At 35.9% G+C, this 18,332-nt stretch overlaps 1 protein-coding gene across 2 annotated transcripts in view; it reads left to right on the plus strand.

The window, feature by feature from the left end:
- Positions 1-18,026, plus strand: part of AP1AR (adaptor related protein complex 1 associated regulatory protein) — a 28,507-nt gene extending 10,481 nt beyond the window's left edge. Inside the window, exons 4-10 of one of the 2 annotated variants that reach the window (XM_067568217.1) lie at positions 433-458; positions 4,114-4,210; positions 5,055-5,153; positions 8,381-8,442; positions 9,677-9,750; positions 10,755-10,883; positions 15,854-18,026. In XM_067568217.1, the coding sequence (XP_067424318.1) occupies positions 433-458; positions 4,114-4,210; positions 5,055-5,153; positions 8,381-8,442; positions 9,677-9,750; positions 10,755-10,883; positions 15,854-16,119 (753 nt within the window). In that variant the 3' untranslated portion in view covers positions 16,120-18,026. The remainder of the gene's footprint in view (positions 1-432; positions 459-4,113; positions 4,211-5,054; positions 5,154-8,380; positions 8,443-9,676; positions 9,751-10,754; positions 10,884-15,853) is intronic. The other variant, XM_067568218.1, reaches the window with a different exon arrangement.
- Positions 18,027-18,332: the final 306 nt, after the last annotated feature.

Below are 18,332 nucleotides of genomic sequence, written 5' to 3' on the forward strand. Positions count from 1 at the left end.
ACAAACAACCTCCATTCCCAAGGTGATCATAAGTCTGAGTTTCTACTGTAAGTGTAACAACACAGATGGATGTGTGAAATAAAAATGTATCTGAAACAAGATGGTGAACAGTAGTTATTTAAAATCAGACCTTCCTAGCCTGTATTTAAACTGGTGTCCTAGATTATAATTGGGTCCGTTGGAAACTTAGTTATTTTAATTTAGTAATGAAAAATTTGTGTCCTTACTGTATATGATTTTTATTTGGGATTTGTTTATCTTGTTATAAAGATGCCCAGCTATAAGAGCTCTAATTACATTTGGGTATTGCTTCTGTTCTTATAACTTGTATAGGGGAAGTTTGGGTTTTTAATGTAGATTGGTTAGTTTGTATTTTAAGAAATAGGTAATTGGATTATCTTAATTACTTTAATTTTATTTATAATTTAACAGGGAGAAAGCCCAGGAAGCAGTCGGAGGTAAGACTCCACGTTTCGAGAGCTTTTTGTAGTAGCTTACGTAATGTGCATTTCAGTTATGTCAGTCAAATTACATATGACCAGCAAAACTCACGTTGACTTAACTGATGCTTGAAAATTCTAACACCAGCCATTACCCAACTTCAGTGGAGAACTGTATACTTATGAGATTTTAATATTTGTAGTGGTAATTTTATTTTAATATACCTTAAAATATTTTAATGGTGCTTAGTTGACAGTAATGACAACTCCCTAATTTTTTGTAATCCACATGATTTTTCCATTTAATTCTGAAATGATGAATCCACACCTTAAATCTACTAGTTGTGCAAAGCTTGCAGTTTTGTGTCACTCACTGCTATTTGGATCTGACAAACACAGAAACAGCACAACAGCCATGGGGGAGGAGGGAGGATGTTCTTTTCCACTGCCCTTGGGACACATGCACAGACTGTGTAGTGAGGATGATAGGAAGCAAGATGCAGTGATTTTGAATGGGTGAGGATGGAGGATCCCAGAGCTCGGTTTCCAGTCTGACCCAAATGTCTACACAGCAATTTTTAGGCTCACAAGCCTAAGTCAGCTGACCTGGGTCATCCACACCTGTGCCAGCTGTACCCTTAGAGTGCTCTGTGAAATTATGGCAGCCTGTGGCTTGGGTATTGAATCCAGTGCCCCAAACTCCACTGATTGTCACCATAACTTGCCTGCTATCAGACCCTCACTGCACAGCCTATGGGAGAGGAAAAGCTGGAGGGACAGGGAAAAGCAGTGACAGCGGAGGACAAAGAGGGAATGCATTGTAGGAGGAGGAGGATCATTCCAGGAAGGAGGTCCAGACCCAAATCTGGCCAAGGTTATTAAGGGCCCTTGACAGCTTTCCCAGGGCTGATCCTCCCCTTCTTCATGCTTGAGGGTGGGGGTCAAGAATGCAACAAGGAGGGTGGCAGAGTGGTCCTGGCTTTGTGGAGGGGGGTAGGAGAGGTACTGGACTGATTACTGGAGCACTAGAGAGGGAAAGCTGCCAGTTCTGGAAGTGGGAGGTCCCTGTTACTCTGAGATGCACAGAAGTGCACCTAAAATTAACCGCAAGCATTCAAAGCATTCCCCTAGACCTTCTACCTATATTTGGCTTTGCACCTTTGGCACTGACTGCTAATTCAAGCAACCTCAATTTTTTTCATGAACATCCCTAAAAATCTCAAAGCAAGGTTGGCATCTGAGTCAATAGAAGGATTTCAAATAAATCAGAATAAAGTAACAATTTTTTTCAGTAGTCTAGAACAGAAAAATCTTAAATATCTTGAAGTATCCTTTTAAATTTTAAAACAGAGAGGTCCCAAACTCTGTGGTAGGGGTATGCAAAATATGGACAAAAGGCTAAAGACAGGTAGTGTTAAGAAGAACACACAAATTATCAGTGATGAGAAGGAAAGAGGGTATGCAATGAGAAAAGATTGGAAACCTCTGTTTTAAAAGTTTCAAGTTCTTTAAAAGGCTATGACACTTGGCTTTTTTGTTTTCCTTACAGTTATTCAACTTTGTTCACTATGTAGATATTTTCTAAAAGTATGTTTCAGTGATTATGCATAAAAATATTTTTAAACATAATTGCATGTTAGTAAATTAACTAAAGATGGATCTGTATAATATATAGCAAGATTGCTGATGTTTGAGGTTATTAAACATTTACTTTATTTAAACTACTGGTGTAAATATTAAAACAAGTAGCCTGTATTTGGGCATACAGAGATAAAACAGTGCAGAAGCTTTGTTTGCATTTCCTTTACCTGACTTTCTAGAATATCTTGCCTTTTTAAACCTGTAGCTTTGGCTTTTGTACTTGGGTCAGTTTTTTAAAAAGTATTTCCTCTTCTACTGTCCCACATAAATTACTTTCTTGAGAAAAATTCCACCAGTTGTGGGGAAAAATCTGGAAATGAACACGTTTCCAGTCAATTTTCCACTGCTTAATCCTGCAAGCTCATACCATTCACTCAATCTTAACTTGGTCCCCTAAAATTTGCAAGAATCTATACAAAGGTCAAAATAACAAATTACTATAATTATAAAATCTTCCTATTCCAGGCATTCATATCCAATATGCTATATCATTAATATATCCTGCAATATTAGGCCTATATCCTGCAACTTCAACGGACTCCATGTTGGCACAACAACTTGTCTTCAGGAGCAGGAACTGTTTCACTGTGGATGTTGCTTAGTTGCTACATAATACAAGGTTCACATATGGTTACGTAATTCTAGGACACTGTATAATCAACGATTCATAACATGAAACAGATCCTCCATTCCAGTTCTCTTAATAAAAATATTATTCTGCTCCTCCAACAATTTGATCTGAGAGACTATTTTGAACTCTGACATAATTTCAGAGTTACCCTGGGACTACTTTCCTTTTGAAATCTTTACTATGTATTAAATGTGTAATCAGAAAAATGTCCAATATTTCTATAACAGATTAGGAAAAGGAGACACAATTAAATGTATAAAAAAGGATGGGACAGCAATGAGTGAAAGATTATAAAGCACTGAGAAATTAGCTGGAATCTTTAAATCTTAATTTAGAGGCTTTTTAACCTTATTTTTAAAAGGAGCATAATTTTTGTAAAGTGTGAACTCTTCTTTTTGGGGGAATGGGATTTCATTTAAATACACTTTAATATTACGTTGCCTTTTACAAAATATATCTTTGGGGGGTGAGGGGAATATATCTGTTTATGTAGAAATAGTAGTGCTGGTGTTGGGGAAAAGAGGAAATAGAATGAGTTGTCTTCAATGCACTGATGGCTTGTGCAATGAACAGTTAATGCACGACAAGCTGTGCATTAACTGTCTGTGTGGACTCAGTTACCACAGTCTAAAAGTTTCCTAGTGTGCTTTCTACAGGAGAACCTCAGAGTTATGAACTGACTGGTCAACCACATACCCCATTTTGAACCAGAAGTACTCAATCAGACAGCAGCAGAGACCCAAAAAAAGCAAATACAGTACAGTATTGTGTTTAACTACTAAAAAAAATAATGGGAAAGTTTTTTTAAAAAAAAATTGACAAGGTAAGGAAACTCTTTCTATGCTTGTTTCATTTAAATTAAGATGGTTAAAAGCAGCATTTTCTTCCCACAATAAAGTTTCAAAGCTGTATTAAATCAGTGTTGAGTTGTTAACTTTTGAAAGAACAGCCATAACATTTTGTTCACACAGACATTTCGGCGTTACGAACAACTACTATTCCCAAGGTGTTTGTAACTCTGAGGTTCTACTGTACTCCCATTAGGAAAGTTTTAATGCCTGGTAGCAAGGTCCACATGACAGTTAGTGCATGGCATGCTAATATTGGGTAGATTTACACCCCAGTTTGCTATGCATTAACTGTTAGGTAAGCCCTGCAACTTTAAACCTTATGTTTTAGATACAAATTGTACTCTCAAAACTTGCTCCTGTGTTTGGATAAGGGTCCAATCAAGTTAGAACTTCAGATCAGAAGGTTGGCTGAACAATTCGGAATTATAAATTAACTGCTTCCTTCTTTCCTTCATTAGTGTACTTCTAATAAGACAAGACTACTAAATGGTTCTAAATCTCTAACTAATAATGAACTAAAGAGTGCCATTGTTTTTTCTCCCCCTTTCAGACCTCTGACGGAGGAAGAAATTGCTGATCTGAGAGAGAGGCATTATGATTCCATTGCTGAAAAGCAGAGAGCATTTGATACGAAACTTCAGTCAGAGGTAAATAGTTGTGATGGTTAATATGATTTGGGTAGTTTTATGATTACAAAGAATGGCCTACCTAAAAATCAAACAAAACTGATTTTTCTTGCCACGAATTAAAACTTTTGTTCTTGCAATTATTGGTAAACAGGATTTCTAATCGGCCAGATATTGTAGCTGTGCAAGTAAATTTGTATCAAAGAAGATTGTTGAACTCTTTTATTGCTTAATTAAATGGCAAATATAATAAATAAGAGTGACAGTCCTCGATAGAGATCTGTTTACATTCTAACTATGCCAGCTTTTTTCTTTGGAAAGGAAAAATGTGCTAAGTATTTTATTCAGCTTTTTAATGGGGTGCAGGCGAAAACTTTTTTTTTTTTTTTAAATGAAAGAACCTAATTCTTCATCTCTGCTTTTAACATCATATCCCATTAACAATCAGTAGGATATAACATGGAAATTAATGATCACTTCCAGGTAAACACATCTTTAAATGTAATACAAATGCATCTCCTGTTTAAAGCTAGTTTTTTAATTTACTGTATATGGTCCTCCATAAACACACCTACGTATTTAAAACAGCTCACTACTTTCCCAGTAGCAATCTTTATTTAATAGGGTAATATATGTCTGATTCAATTTCATTCATAGTTTGAAAGAAGAAACTAGCAAACTTGAAATACTTTGCATATAATGAGCAAGAAAATGGTTTCTGACTACTTTTCGTGATAAAATTTGCTTTTTGTTTGTCTTTTTATGGGTAACTTTTTTCTTTTAATTTAGTAAATTTATGTTTTTGTTCATAGGAAGATAGATAGGTTCTGCTTTTGTTAACCCTTATTATTTTGTTCATATACAGTTAGCCTTACAAGAGGAGAAGTTAAGAATAGAAGAAGAGGCTTTATATGCTGCACAGCGTGAAGCAGCCAGGGCAGCAAAGCAGAAAAAGCTCTTGGAGGTGAGGGGAAAAAGACCCCAGTACATATCAGAGCTTCTGTTCCATTTTTTTGTGTACACAGACTATCGTAGTTTCATTTATTTTCTCAGAAGTAATTTCTGAGCTGCAGCTTGGTTTATAGCAGTGTCTATTTTCATGCATAGTCCCTGAAGTCGAGTATCAAGTATTTTTGTAGCAGAGTAGTGCATGTGTTGCATAAAACATCTGTGCCTATGAATAGTAGCAATGTTAAATGCCTAATGCCTGTTGCTATTGAGATTGGGGTCAGCAGATAACACTTAGCCCGCATGTTTTAAAAAAAAAAAAAAAAGTGCTTTTTGTTTTCTGTTTATCCAGTAGACAGTTGCTGGTCTGTCTTCTGGGATACTTACCACTTTGACTTCTTCATGCAAGTGTGGTTATATGATGATAAAAATCATACTGAATTTTAACCCAGAATTGTTAGTACACTTAATATTTTTCATCTCAATTCATTAACTAGAAGATAGATATACATTTTCTAATTATATGAAGTGTCTGCAATTTTAAAAGAACACCTAGAACTGTACATCTGACTTTTTTCATCATCCATTTAAATGCCATTTGTGGCAGTGGTTACAGAATGTCCAAGAGAAAAAAACCTCCCAGATGCACTGTACATGTTAATTGCAGACAGTTTTAAAAGCCTCTGGGTAGACTCACTGAAGAAAGTAAAACTCATGTAAAATTAATCTCTGCAGTCAATAATACATTAGGTGGGAGTCCATTTTAGGACTAACTACTATTCTACCTTTTCTAATTGAAAAGTTAATGGAGCAGTTCACTAAAAGAAGGAAGAGTCTGATGTGACCATCATAGTCAGCTCACAGTGTGGGGGGACACTGTAGGGCAAAGACAAGATTTAGTTTTCTTCCAGTGTTAAATGTTCCCAAATAGTTTTGAGATGCCTTTCCACTCTGTATTTCTCTTCTCTTTCTTTCCTTTTACTGTGTTCTGTATTCTTTCTCAATGGCTTTTTTTTCCCCCCCTCACCTTCTTTTTTCATTCTCTTTATCTTTGTCCGTGTAAAGTCATCAGCAGTAATTTGTTTTATCACCAGATTGTAAAAGTTTTTTGGGAGGAACCCTACAAAATGCCCTCTTAATCTTTTCTGTTCTTAAAACTGGTCTTTCTTATCGAGGTCCTAGGACATCTATAATGCCCCTTTTTGTTCTTAAACAGACTACCTTGCTTGTAGGGTTTGAATGACATAAATCAACAGGGAATGGAGATGGGGAGGAAATCTTTATATTTTTACTTAAAAAAAAAAAAAATCACTTGGCTAAAATTAGAAGGAAACAGTACAGTTCTAATCTTGTTTTAACCATCCTCAGAGGCACATGTCAAGGATATGACTTCAAGTTTTGACATAAAAGATAAACTAGAATTCAGTTATATAAAATTCACAATCTGTCTGCCTGAAACTGCATGCTTGGGTCAGGCATCAGTCTACTAAATCAACAAGCACCAGGTGAATCATTGGAAATACGGCAACATATGAACCTGATTCGACCACTGTTGCTTGTGTTAAGTTATATATACTGTAGTTCATTTGTTTCCAACAGAAATACAAGCTAAGATACTAAATGTGAGTACAGGTGACATAATCAAGCTCTGTGTAAACAAAACAATAATTTTGAAATACTTACGTATCCTGGAACTTACCCTCTAATTTATAAAATAAATTTAAAGATGGATCTGCTTCATACAACAGAAATCAAACATCCAACTTTGGTTAAAATGTGTTATTGTCAGAGGTCTGATAATTTACTTCCTCTTATCCACCTTCTCTCAGCCACCAAGTTGCCACAAGGGATGCACTCTGCTTTCTCTGTAACTTCCCAGTTCCTGACTAAATTCAAAATCTAGTTGTGCTAATACATTACTTTCCACAGTAATACTTTCCACAGAATACTCCACAGTGGGAAAATGCTTTTGTGCCAAGAAAAGGCATTGTCATCTTGAGTATTGTATTAAATATAATGTTTCACTACATCCATTCAACCCTCAGGAAGGAACTCTGCTACAGCCATGTTAAAGTGCTTGAATTAATTTTTCATTTTACTTACTCTCACTTTTCTTTTGCCCTTTTTCTCTCCTTTATATGCCTGAGAAAATATATTAGCTACCCATGTGGGCTCTAACTACTAAAAATAAAACTTGTTCATTTCATTTCAGCTTTCTGTGTAGTCAAAGTGAAGTTTCACAGATTCATTTAATTAAATCCATTATGAAACTGATCATCTGGTACCTGGCTGGCCTTAAATTTTTATCCCCAAATTTTTATCTCTGGGTTGTGGGAAAGAAGATGTTAGAAAAACAAAACTGTTCAAAAATGAGTGAAACCCTATGACCATAACATATACAGCTTGAGGCTATAAAAGGAATCCTATTATTAGGTTGTATCTCATATTCTCAATCTTCTTACACATAAGGATACAAAGAAGGCTTTAAACTGCAGAATTTAGAGGCACCAATAAATGTTAGTCACATCAAAATAGTAAAACTTTTGTTCATGCAAATCAAACATTTTATCCTGATGTATAAAGATATGTGGCAATATTCCTTTGTGCTGAGGTACTGTAAGGAAATAAAATTAGTTCTTTAAAAGTAGATTTTCTTGATAGGTCAGATTAAAGGTGTTTTCTATTGATCACATACTAAGGGCGCAATAAAACATCCAAATACTCATATCTGAACTGCTTTTAGAAAGCACTATGCTGAGATAAGAATAACTGAGAGGGAAAGATGCTATGGTGAATAACCATTCCTATTTTCATGTTTGCAAGTAGGATGGGGCCTCTTCGTCACATTTTTTGTGACAAAATGGGTTAAAATGAAGAAGGCTCTTGCCCTTCCAATCAGAATGGAATGGTAATGCTGTGGAGAGAATATACACCTCCTCTGAGATTGGGAAGAAAAGGTTATTTGTGTCTGAGAAACACTTCGCTTGTTTTAGGATCTGTATTAATAGATAAATATATCAAAGTCCTATTTCTTTCTTAGCTGATATTGTGGCAGCTCTGAATTGGAGGGAACTGGGGGATAGCCTTTTTAGGCCTCCCAACAGGGAGGTAATTGACCCCAGGGAGATTGAAACTTGTTTTAATTTTTTAAAATATGATATGAAGGGTATTAAGTCTGTTACTTTGTACTGAGTGATTCTTGAAAACTTCCTGATATATGACAACTTACACTTTGTTTGGTAGCAACATAGACTACAGAGGATTATGCAGCGAGCACAAACAGCTAATAATAGAGAATATCAAAGGTAAGATGTGAAACAAAATGCTATATTTTTTTATTAATGACTGGTAGAGAGAGAGGGTTTTCATGATCTGAGGATGTGTCCTCTTTCCCATCTTCCCCCAAATATATCATTTGTGCTTTTCTCCAGAGCTTCAAGATATCTGGCTGTTCCAAGTGAGGGGTGTTTTCATTCTGAAAATTTTGTTTTCCCCCACCGCTAAGAAGTAGCCATTCTTGCATCTCATCATTCTACTTATACTCCATGTAGCAAGAATAGATTGCATTCTTATAGCCATTCTCTGGTGTTACTGGAATAATTCATATAAAATTCTTTTCCAGTTCAGAGTTATCCGAGTTATCCCCTTCATCTAATGTCTTTCATTATTCAAGTTTGAAATCTGCATTATAAATGTGTTAATCAAACATGTAATTGAATTGTATCAGAGCTTTGTGCTCTATGCTGTCGCAAAACATATTGTTAATAAAATTCATGAGTTTATTTTCACCAACACTAGTATGGGGAGAGCAGCATTTGTGAGAATCAAAGAAACAACTAATATTGGGAGCAAGTGTGCAAAGAAAGTGAGCCAAGCAGCCACGTTTTGAGTGGATCCGAGGGAATGATACACTTGTTAGGGAGACCAGAGAGAAGGAGGTTGCAGTAATTACAATGAAAGATGAAGAGGGTCTGAACTAGAGTTTTAGCTGTGAAGATGCAAGGAGAGAGAGACCAGTTTTTGGAAACACCGTGAAGGAAGAAAATGAGGATTTGGATACTGGATGTATAGGGCACATGAGAGAGGAATCAAAGATAAATTCCCAAGTTATGGGTCTGAGTGACCGAGATGAATGTGGTATTGTCAAAGGTGACAGAAAATGAGGGAAAAGGAGCAGATTTGAGAGGAAGGTTAAGGAAGTTTAGTTTTGGTCATGTTAAGTTACCTACAAGTTACCCAAAGGAGATGTTAGAGAGCAGAGTTGCAGGATTGGAATGAAAGAGACAAATGTGGAGTGGACATGTAATTTTGCAAGTCATCTGCATAAAGATAGTAGCTGAAGCCGTGTGAGCAGTTATGATTACTTAAGGTTAACGAGAAGGTGCCATGCACAATGCTCTGTGGATTGCCATAAAGAGTGAAATAGGAAAACCTACTGACTTTAAAATACTGAACCTATAAATATGCTAGAAAACTATAAATGCTAGGCTTTACACTAATCCCTCTGGATGTAATAAGCAAAATACATTGTTTTTACAGTTCAGTGGCAGAGGAAGATTTTGATTCTTATTTGAGAAATACAAAACTCCAATATGAAGCTTTTCGAAGTAATAGTAAGTGGTTTTCAATATGCATTTTTAAATTCGATGTTCTGTAAATAACTGGAGCAAATTGTGTTGAATATCCTTCTCCAAAGAAAAATCTCCTTGGTTTCCCACATTTGGGTTTATGCTTCTGTATAAGACAAAGAAGGAACATCTGTTCCTCTTGGATTTTTGAGCCGTGGAAACATCTGGAGATGTACTTCATATAGGCTTCAGACATGTGCCTGTTCTGTACCCAGCATTCAAAGTTGTTTCCTCTAATAAAAAAATATCATTTTTGAACTAGCACCTGAACTGAACTCCTCAGGCTGATTTCTATGGCTATCCAGGATTTTTCCAGGCACTGCTGCAACATCCCATAGAGACATCCAGAGAAAACCTAGATGTTGCAAGAGAAGTTGCTGTATATCAGTGGTTTTCAACCTGTGGTCTGCGGACTCCTGCAGACTATGTTGAAGATTCCCAAAGGGGTCTACACATCCAATGGAAATTTTGCAAGGGTCTGCAAATGAAAAAAAGGTTGAAAGCCATTGTTGTGTGGATGGTACTTTCACTCTTGAATCAGTTCAGTATCCTGATATCTTAATAATGGGCCCTGCATTGTTGGTAGGACAATCTCAGATGTAAAAGAGTATCTAGCTTCTTGTAATTAAGGATCTCGGAGAACTCTTAAAGTCCTTGTGTTAACACTGGCCAGATTCCAACTTGGGTAATTGCATTCTGTATCTAATTCCCTGTGTAGTTTTAATTGGATACAGTATTCTTCACTGTCCTACCTTAATTGTTTAATGTTGTGCACTGCTAAAAAGCTGCTGTATGCTCTCCCAAAGGAGGATACATTTAATTAAATTGGTGGATGAAGTAATTCCTTAAATAGTGATGCTGAGGCTTAATTTTAGTTGGTTTGCAAGACACTTAGATTCTAAGTAAAAGTTACTGTGGATATGTGGTAGTTTTGCCTATTAAATCTTGGACCCCAGTATGTATGTGAATTAAATACCTTCTTGATGTAGGACTTTCATCTGATGCTACCATTTTGACACCAAACACGGAGAGCAGCTGTGACTTAATGACCAAAACAAAATCAACAAGTGGAAATGATGACAGCACTTCACTAGATCTAGAGTGGGAAGATGAAGAAGGTACATATATTGTTTTAAAAACCTTGTGTAGGTCAAAAAAAAAACCAATTTTAAACACTTGGGCGTTGCATATAGTTTGACAACAACAAGAAAGCAATGCTGTTATTTCTAAAGAAGAAAATGGCTTACAACACTTTGAGAGCAGGCTTTTTTAAATGTGTGTTTCATTCTATTTTAAGATCAGACTGTTGGTGAAGATGATGATGATTTTGTCATAGGAATATTAGCTTAAGCAAGTTTATCAGAATAACTCTAATTTTCACCTGTCTGAAAACTAAGTTCCTTAGATTCTTTAGCAAATTTGCTTCGGGTTTCAACATTGCATGGTAACCTCGCTAATAGTAAACCTGCAACAAAATATAATCGTAAAGAAACACTGCCCCCTGGTGATCAAGTAGCATCAGGAACAGATTACTACTGCTTGCTTTTGTTCTTTCACTACCTAGGCATGTAAAAATAATTAATTTAATGGTATACGCAAACTTTCTTTTAAAGGAAAATATATTCCTCACAACTTGCATGTGGGTTTCCTTTCTTCACACATAACCCAAAAGAGTAGTGATCTGGAGAAAATCTACAACTTGGTCTTAAAAAATCACTTTTGAAAGGCAGAATTTTCTTTTAGCTCTTTCTAAAAATATCCAGGTTCACATATGGGCATATTTCTTTAGGAGATGAACTTCTGCTAAAGTAACCTGAGTCTTGACAATGAGTTTTTGTAGATAATGTTAAGTACCTTGAATTTTATCCACTAGAGGATTGGCAGCCCATGCAGAGAGTGAGTGTTATATGCTCTAATTGGTCTGCCCCACACAGAAAACTTGAGAGTTGCATTTTGGAGCTTCTGAGTTTCTTTCACAATCCTTGGTAAAAGCCACTGCACTAGTCCTATAAAGTGATGACCAAAGCGTGAACAAAGTGTGTCACATCTGAAAGGGAGTGCAGTCTTCCCCAGCCACAGCCGAGCGGAAAAATGCTGTTGTGGTGACAGAAACAATTTTGGCAGTCTCAGAGCAATAAATTTAACTAGACCACAAGCTTGTGGACTGCAAAGGTTGGTAGACTTCAACTGATAAAGCCGTTACAGATTAAGCTGGCATTTCATTGCGACCCTTGCCAGTCAACGATTGTGTTGATTTCTAGCCAGCTGGTGGAATAATGGAAAACTTATTCACATATATAATTATTGATGAAAAATTGCCAAAATTCAAAACTAAGTATTCAAGCAGTTCTATTGAGATCCCACTTTCTGCCAGTCATTGAGTGATTCTCCCAATGATGGTATCTGTACCATGTGAAAAGGGAGCATATATTTAAAGTTGGGTGTCATTGCTGATCACAGCGTAACCCATATCATCTCATGATCACTCCAGTGGCTTTAAATATTGAACAGAAAAAATGGCAAGGTGGATCTTTGAGAAATCCCTTGGGGGGGGGGGAAGGCACAATCTTCACTGCTATGAAAACAATTAGAAAAGGAAGGAGAAGGATCATTTGAAGGGGGTTCCATCCAGTCCTTAGTTATCAGCACCACTGATGCACTTTGGAAGACTCATGAATGTCTGAGAAGTATCAACAAAGGCATCTGTCCTCTTCTCATTGCCCTATGGATGTTATCTTATTTGCTCAGCATAGACAGTTTAGGTACTGTGTTGATGGGTGCTACTTTCCTTTATTTAAAAAAAAAAAAAAAAAAAAAAAGGCTAAATTTCATATCTCAAAAAGCCCAAAAGATTAGGAGGATATGGGGAAAACTTTGTGTTCTGAAGTTCTTATTTATAGTCTGGTTATAGGTTTTTGCTGTTAATGAATAGAAGATTGATTATAGGCCAAAGGAATGCCAATTTTTAGAATGGATCTCTGCCTAATGGCCACCTAACTAGAATAAACCTTGTGAGGGAATTACACTTTGCTTAACCCAAAGAAGCTTCCGTGTTATGGAGCTCTGAACTAATGCTTCTGGAAATGTCTAGGTTTGTCTATATAACTTCATCTTTTAATTAGATGATGAGTAGTGGTAAATATTTATATTATGGTAGTGCCCAAAGACGCCCTTTGGGATTGGGGCAGCATTGTGCTGGGTGCTGTACAAACAGAAAAGAGACAGGCCCTGCCCTGAAGGGCTTACAATCTAAAGACCAAGAGTAGACCAAAGGAAGAAGCTGAGGATACAACATAAATCAGATGAATATCATGAAGAATAGGCACTAAATAGTGATGTGATATGATTTTATATATTTACAACATATTTAATCCTGTTTAGTATAGTGATTTGGAAAACTGTTGCAGCCAACAGAGGGGAACTCTATATTAGTCCTTGTCCTAACAGATAAAGATGGAACTGATCTCAGAACTAAAAGTTGATAGGTTAGGTTCAAGTGATCATTAAAATCAATGTGTCTTGGAACACCAGGGAAGTTCCAGAAGACTAGAAGAAAGCTAATGTTTAAAAGGGTAAATGGGATGACCCAGGTAATCATAGGCCCCTTAGCCTGACATCAGTCCCAGGCATACTAGTGGAATAGTTTATATGGGATTCAATTTAATAAAGAACTAAAAAAGGGTAATGTAATTAATGCAAATCAGCATGAGTTTATGAAAAACAGATCCTATCAAACTAACTTAACGTCTTTTTTTGATGAGATTACAAGTTTGGTTGATAAAGGTAATGTTGATGTAATATACTTAAACTTCTGTAAGACATTTTACTTTCTACCACACAACATTTTGGTTAAAAAAACTAGAACAATATAAAATTAACATGGCACACATTAAATGGATTACGAACTGGCTAAATGGTCTCAAACTGTATGTGTAAAAGGGGAATCATCGAGTGAATGTCTTCAGTGGGGTTCTGCCAGGATTGGTTCTTGGCCCCATGCTATTTAACATCTTTATCAATGACCTGGAAGAAAATATAAAATCATCACTGAAAGTTTGCAGATGGCACAAATTGGGGGAGATAAATAATGATGATGACAGGTCACTGATTCAGAGTGATCTAGATTGCTTGATAAACTGGCCTCCAGGCAACAATATGCGTTTTAATATGGCTGTATGTTAATGTATACATCTAGGAACAAATAATATAGCTCATATTTACAGGATGGGGGGCTCTATTTTGGGAAGTAAAGGCTCTGTCTTGGGAAGCAGTGAAGAAGATTTGGGGGTTATGGTGGATAATCAGTGTCCCAATGTGGCCAAAAGAGCTAACTTGGGAATCTCAAGTATAGAGGTTATTTTACATCTATATTTGGCACTGGTGCAACACTGCTGAAATATTATGTCCAGTTCTGGTGCCTATAATTCAAGAAGGATGTTGATGAATTGTAGAGGGTTCAGAGAAGAGCTGTGAGAATGATTAAAGGATTGGAAAACCTGCCTTACAGTGATAGACTCAAGGATATTAATCTATTTATCTTAACAAAGAGAAGGTTAAGGACCGATTTGATTTACTATCTATAAGTACCTATATAGGGAACACGCATTTAATAATGGGCTCTTCAGTCTAGCAGAGAAAGGTATAACACGATCCAATGGCTGGAAGTTGAAGCTAGACAAATTCAGACCAGAAATGAAGCATACATAATGGTGAGATTAATTAACCAATTTGCCAAGTGTTGTGATGGATTCTCCGTCACTGACATTTTTAAAATCCAGATTCGATGTTTTTTCTAAAAGAGGTGCTCTAGGAATTATTTTGGGGAAATTCTATGGCCTGTGTTATACAGGAGGTCCCTTGTTATCTTGAAATCTACAAATTTTCTGATATTTTTCCATTCTTGCTCTGAATATTTTTCATATGGTTCATAAGTTGTCATGTATTGTTAGTATAGAACTACAGTAAAGTTACTCTGCCATTTCACCCTGTTACACAATACCATTTAACAAGTTACATTGTCATCTTTCTTGACACCTTCAGTGACATGTCAGTAGCAAAGAAACAAATAGATTGAAATACTGCTAAACTTCACACATGCAATGAGTAGATTTGACCTTTTTTCCTGGAATCTTAAGTGATAAAGGATGTTTATTATGTAAATAACATACTGCAAGTGAAGAAGAATGACTGCAGTAATCCAAGTCTAAAATGAGAGGAATTTAATTAGGAAGATAAGGGAAACCTGCCCTTAATGAGAGCAAAGGCACAGTAAATCTTTGATTTACCTCTGCAAGCTTTCACTCCTTTCATTTGGCAGAGGAGACAGTTGATACCTCTCTGGACATGATGCAGCATTATCAGCATTGCTAACATCCCTTTCTTTTGAAAAATCTCTAACGTGTTATGCAAATTTCTGATCAATTTGGTTTATTTTGTGTATGTATCTTGAATGTGCCCTCTTTCTACAAAGCAAAATGGTATCTGTCTAGGGAAACAGTTCCTGAAATTTAGAATCTTTGTTCGCTCGGTGAAGATGTCTTCTGAAATCACTGTGTCAAGAAGTTAGAAGCAGATCCATTGCTACAGACCATATGATTTAACAGGAGTTAGTAGCTTTCATAAAAATGTCATGGAACAAGAAAGTTTTTTAATATTTCTGCATGTGTTCAGAATACACATATACCTGTCAAGTAGAAAGAGTAGCAGGTTGGTGGGGTAGGAAAGATTATCAACAAAACCTGACCCTAGTTAGCCATGCTTCTTGCCGTCTTTAAAAAAGAATGCTAGAAAATAGTTTCCTTATTAAATAGTTAATCAGTTTCCTTGGACCATTAACTACTAAAGGAGGTATTTATGCCCTTACTTGCATGGACATGAACAAGACTGCTTGCAGAGTGAGATACTGCTCATTAAGAGCAAAAGTATCAGAATTTGTCACTCAATGTTTTTTATTGTTAGCATTTTAGCAAAGTATGTTAGCATATTTTAGCAAAAATATGGTGACACATTTTCCTTCTCCTCCTGTGGTGTTGCACACCCTCCCACCCCCAAAGTTATGTGGCTTTTAAAAAGTCCTCTTAAATTGCAGGCATGAACAGAATGATTCCATTGAGAGAGCGCTCTAAAACAGAAGAAGATATACTCCGGGCAGCACTAAAATTTAGCAGCAAGAAGACAGGAAGTAATCCAACCTCTGCTTCTGATGATTCAAATGGCTTAGAGTGGGAGAATGATTTTGTTAGTGCTGAGATGGATGATAATGGCAATTCAGAGTATGCTGGATTTGTGAATCCTGTAATAGAACTGTCTGTGTCAGACATAAATAAATCCGATTCTGATCAACAAGACAGATAAGTGAAATTGTGTGGCTGTTATCAATGACCAAATGTTTAAAGTTAAATGGAGTGTACGGAGATTTGAGTCTTTTGTGTAAGAAATTTGAAGGAGACCATGTTGTAATGCTCATTAGCAATGAATGGGAATGATTTGTTATCTGAGTTACTTCAGAATTAAGTGCAATTTTATCATCTACCTTATAAATTTTTATGAAAATACTGGGGTGATTCTATCTTGTATATTTCTGGAAATTTGGGATTAGTATAAAATTATCTGCACTAATTTAAGCTTCACAGCTTGACATATCTATATTTTAACTAGCCACTTTTTTCAGTGTAATCTCCTGCTTTGTTTTGCATGTTGTCATTGGCCTAATATTTATCTTGAAAATAAGCATCCTACATAAGTTATATTACTTGAATGTATTAAGTGGCTGGATGAGGTTCTGTGGCCTGCAATGTGCAGAGGAGGTCAGACTAGATGACTATGATGATCTCTTCTGACCTTAAAGTCTATGAATCTAAAAATGTGAAAGCAGTGAGGGATTAATTTTATAAACTGCCTTTTTTCCATTACCTACTATTTGATTTGTTCTTTAACATTTGGGATGTGGAGTCAGCAGTTTACCACATGTGAAATTGTTTATTTGCAATTGATTTATTATTCCTTATCTTATTTCTCTTAACTCCTTTTTTAAATTTGAATTATTTTCTTGTACCAAGTATAATGGTTCTGAACAGCATATCCAATAGAAAATATAAGTTTTTAGACAAGATTTGTCATGTTAAATGAGGTATTTATTATGTTAAGTGAAAGTATGCTACATAAAGATTTTTTTATAGCTGCTTCTCTGTACTTCAAACAGGTAATTTTGAAATTTGAAAGTTACTTAAAGGAAAATTCAGAGAACCAGAAGGTTAAATTTTTTTCACTTACAGCTCATCAAATGCTGCTAGTACAAAAGTGTCTAGAGACACTTAATTTGTATAATACTTGTAATTTCTTCAGCTTTGTATGAATAATTCTTAAAGGCAGCATTATATGAACAGATTTGCAGTATATGCCAGGTTTGGAAGAAAGAGATGCTAAAACAGAGTTCCTGTGGCTGTGTTAACCCACAGAGGACATCATCTCCTTTCCAGCTACAAAACATATATTGAACTTTTCAAGCTTTCCTACGCTTTGTAACTGAATAGTTACCATTGCTTGATAGAGGCTGAAACTTAAGCAGGTCTTCAGTTACTGCTGACCTTGTGAAATTTGATGCATATTCTCCCATTATGCTTTGATTATGAATTATAAAAAACAAAAACTAACTGGAGAGACTGAAAAATTTAACTGAAAACGTTTTTCCTGAGGTTTCAGTAAAGCCTTGCTCTCCCAATGCAAATTGTGTGTTCCCCTGTAGCATCTTTCTGAATAAGGGTTTTCATGTATGGCTCTTTATTTTTGGAATATAGGCAATGCATTTCCTGAAAGTTACAAAAAGCTACATCATCAAAAATAACTAAGTATATATTGTCTAAAGTGTGTAACCCATTTAGATATTTGAGCCCCTATAATATGGCAGGGTCATAGTAGTTTGATCTTCCTCATGCCTTTTATCTAAAATTAAAATACCAGACACTTTGACTAAATATGTACATACAATGACACTTTAGGAAAACGCTAAATATTTTAATGTACTTAACATTCCATTTCTTAATTTAAGTTGTAGCTATGTTATTGGAAATATTTTAATGTGATATCTACATTTGCAATGCCTGTAATAGTTTTTTAAAAGTTTGTACACATCAAATGTATATTTTTGTTTTGGTGTAAGCAACGACTGTGTAATATTTTTTTTTCTTGACATATATTCATATACTGAACTCAAAGGAAAGGTAACTTTCTCAAGCAGTAAATAAACTTTTTTTACACAAACTAACCCACACAATCTTTGTCACTTTTTTTGCTTTCCACTTTCACAATTAAATGAGTCACAATCATTATGACTTTAAAATGACAATGGGGTCAGTATTTGTTTCTTAAAATAATGATTTTTAAAAATTGCTGAATGAAGTCACGTCTACGTCGCCGCCACAGCAGGCATCAATTCAGCTGGTCCGTGTAGCCCCGCTCAGTCAATTGGAGAGCGCTCCTCCCCAGAAGACGGAAGGTAGCATCAACGGAAGACACTCTTCCGTCGATGTAGCATCGTGAAGATGCCACGCTGCATAGATGTAAGTACG

The sequence above is a fragment of the Emydura macquarii genome, unplaced genomic scaffold, assembly GCF_026122565.2.
Source record: "Emydura macquarii macquarii isolate MOO-44397 ecotype Brisbane River unplaced genomic scaffold, CSIRO-AGI_Emac_v2 contig_2863, whole genome shotgun sequence".
NCBI lineage: Eukaryota > Metazoa > Chordata > Testudines > Chelidae > Emydura > Emydura macquarii.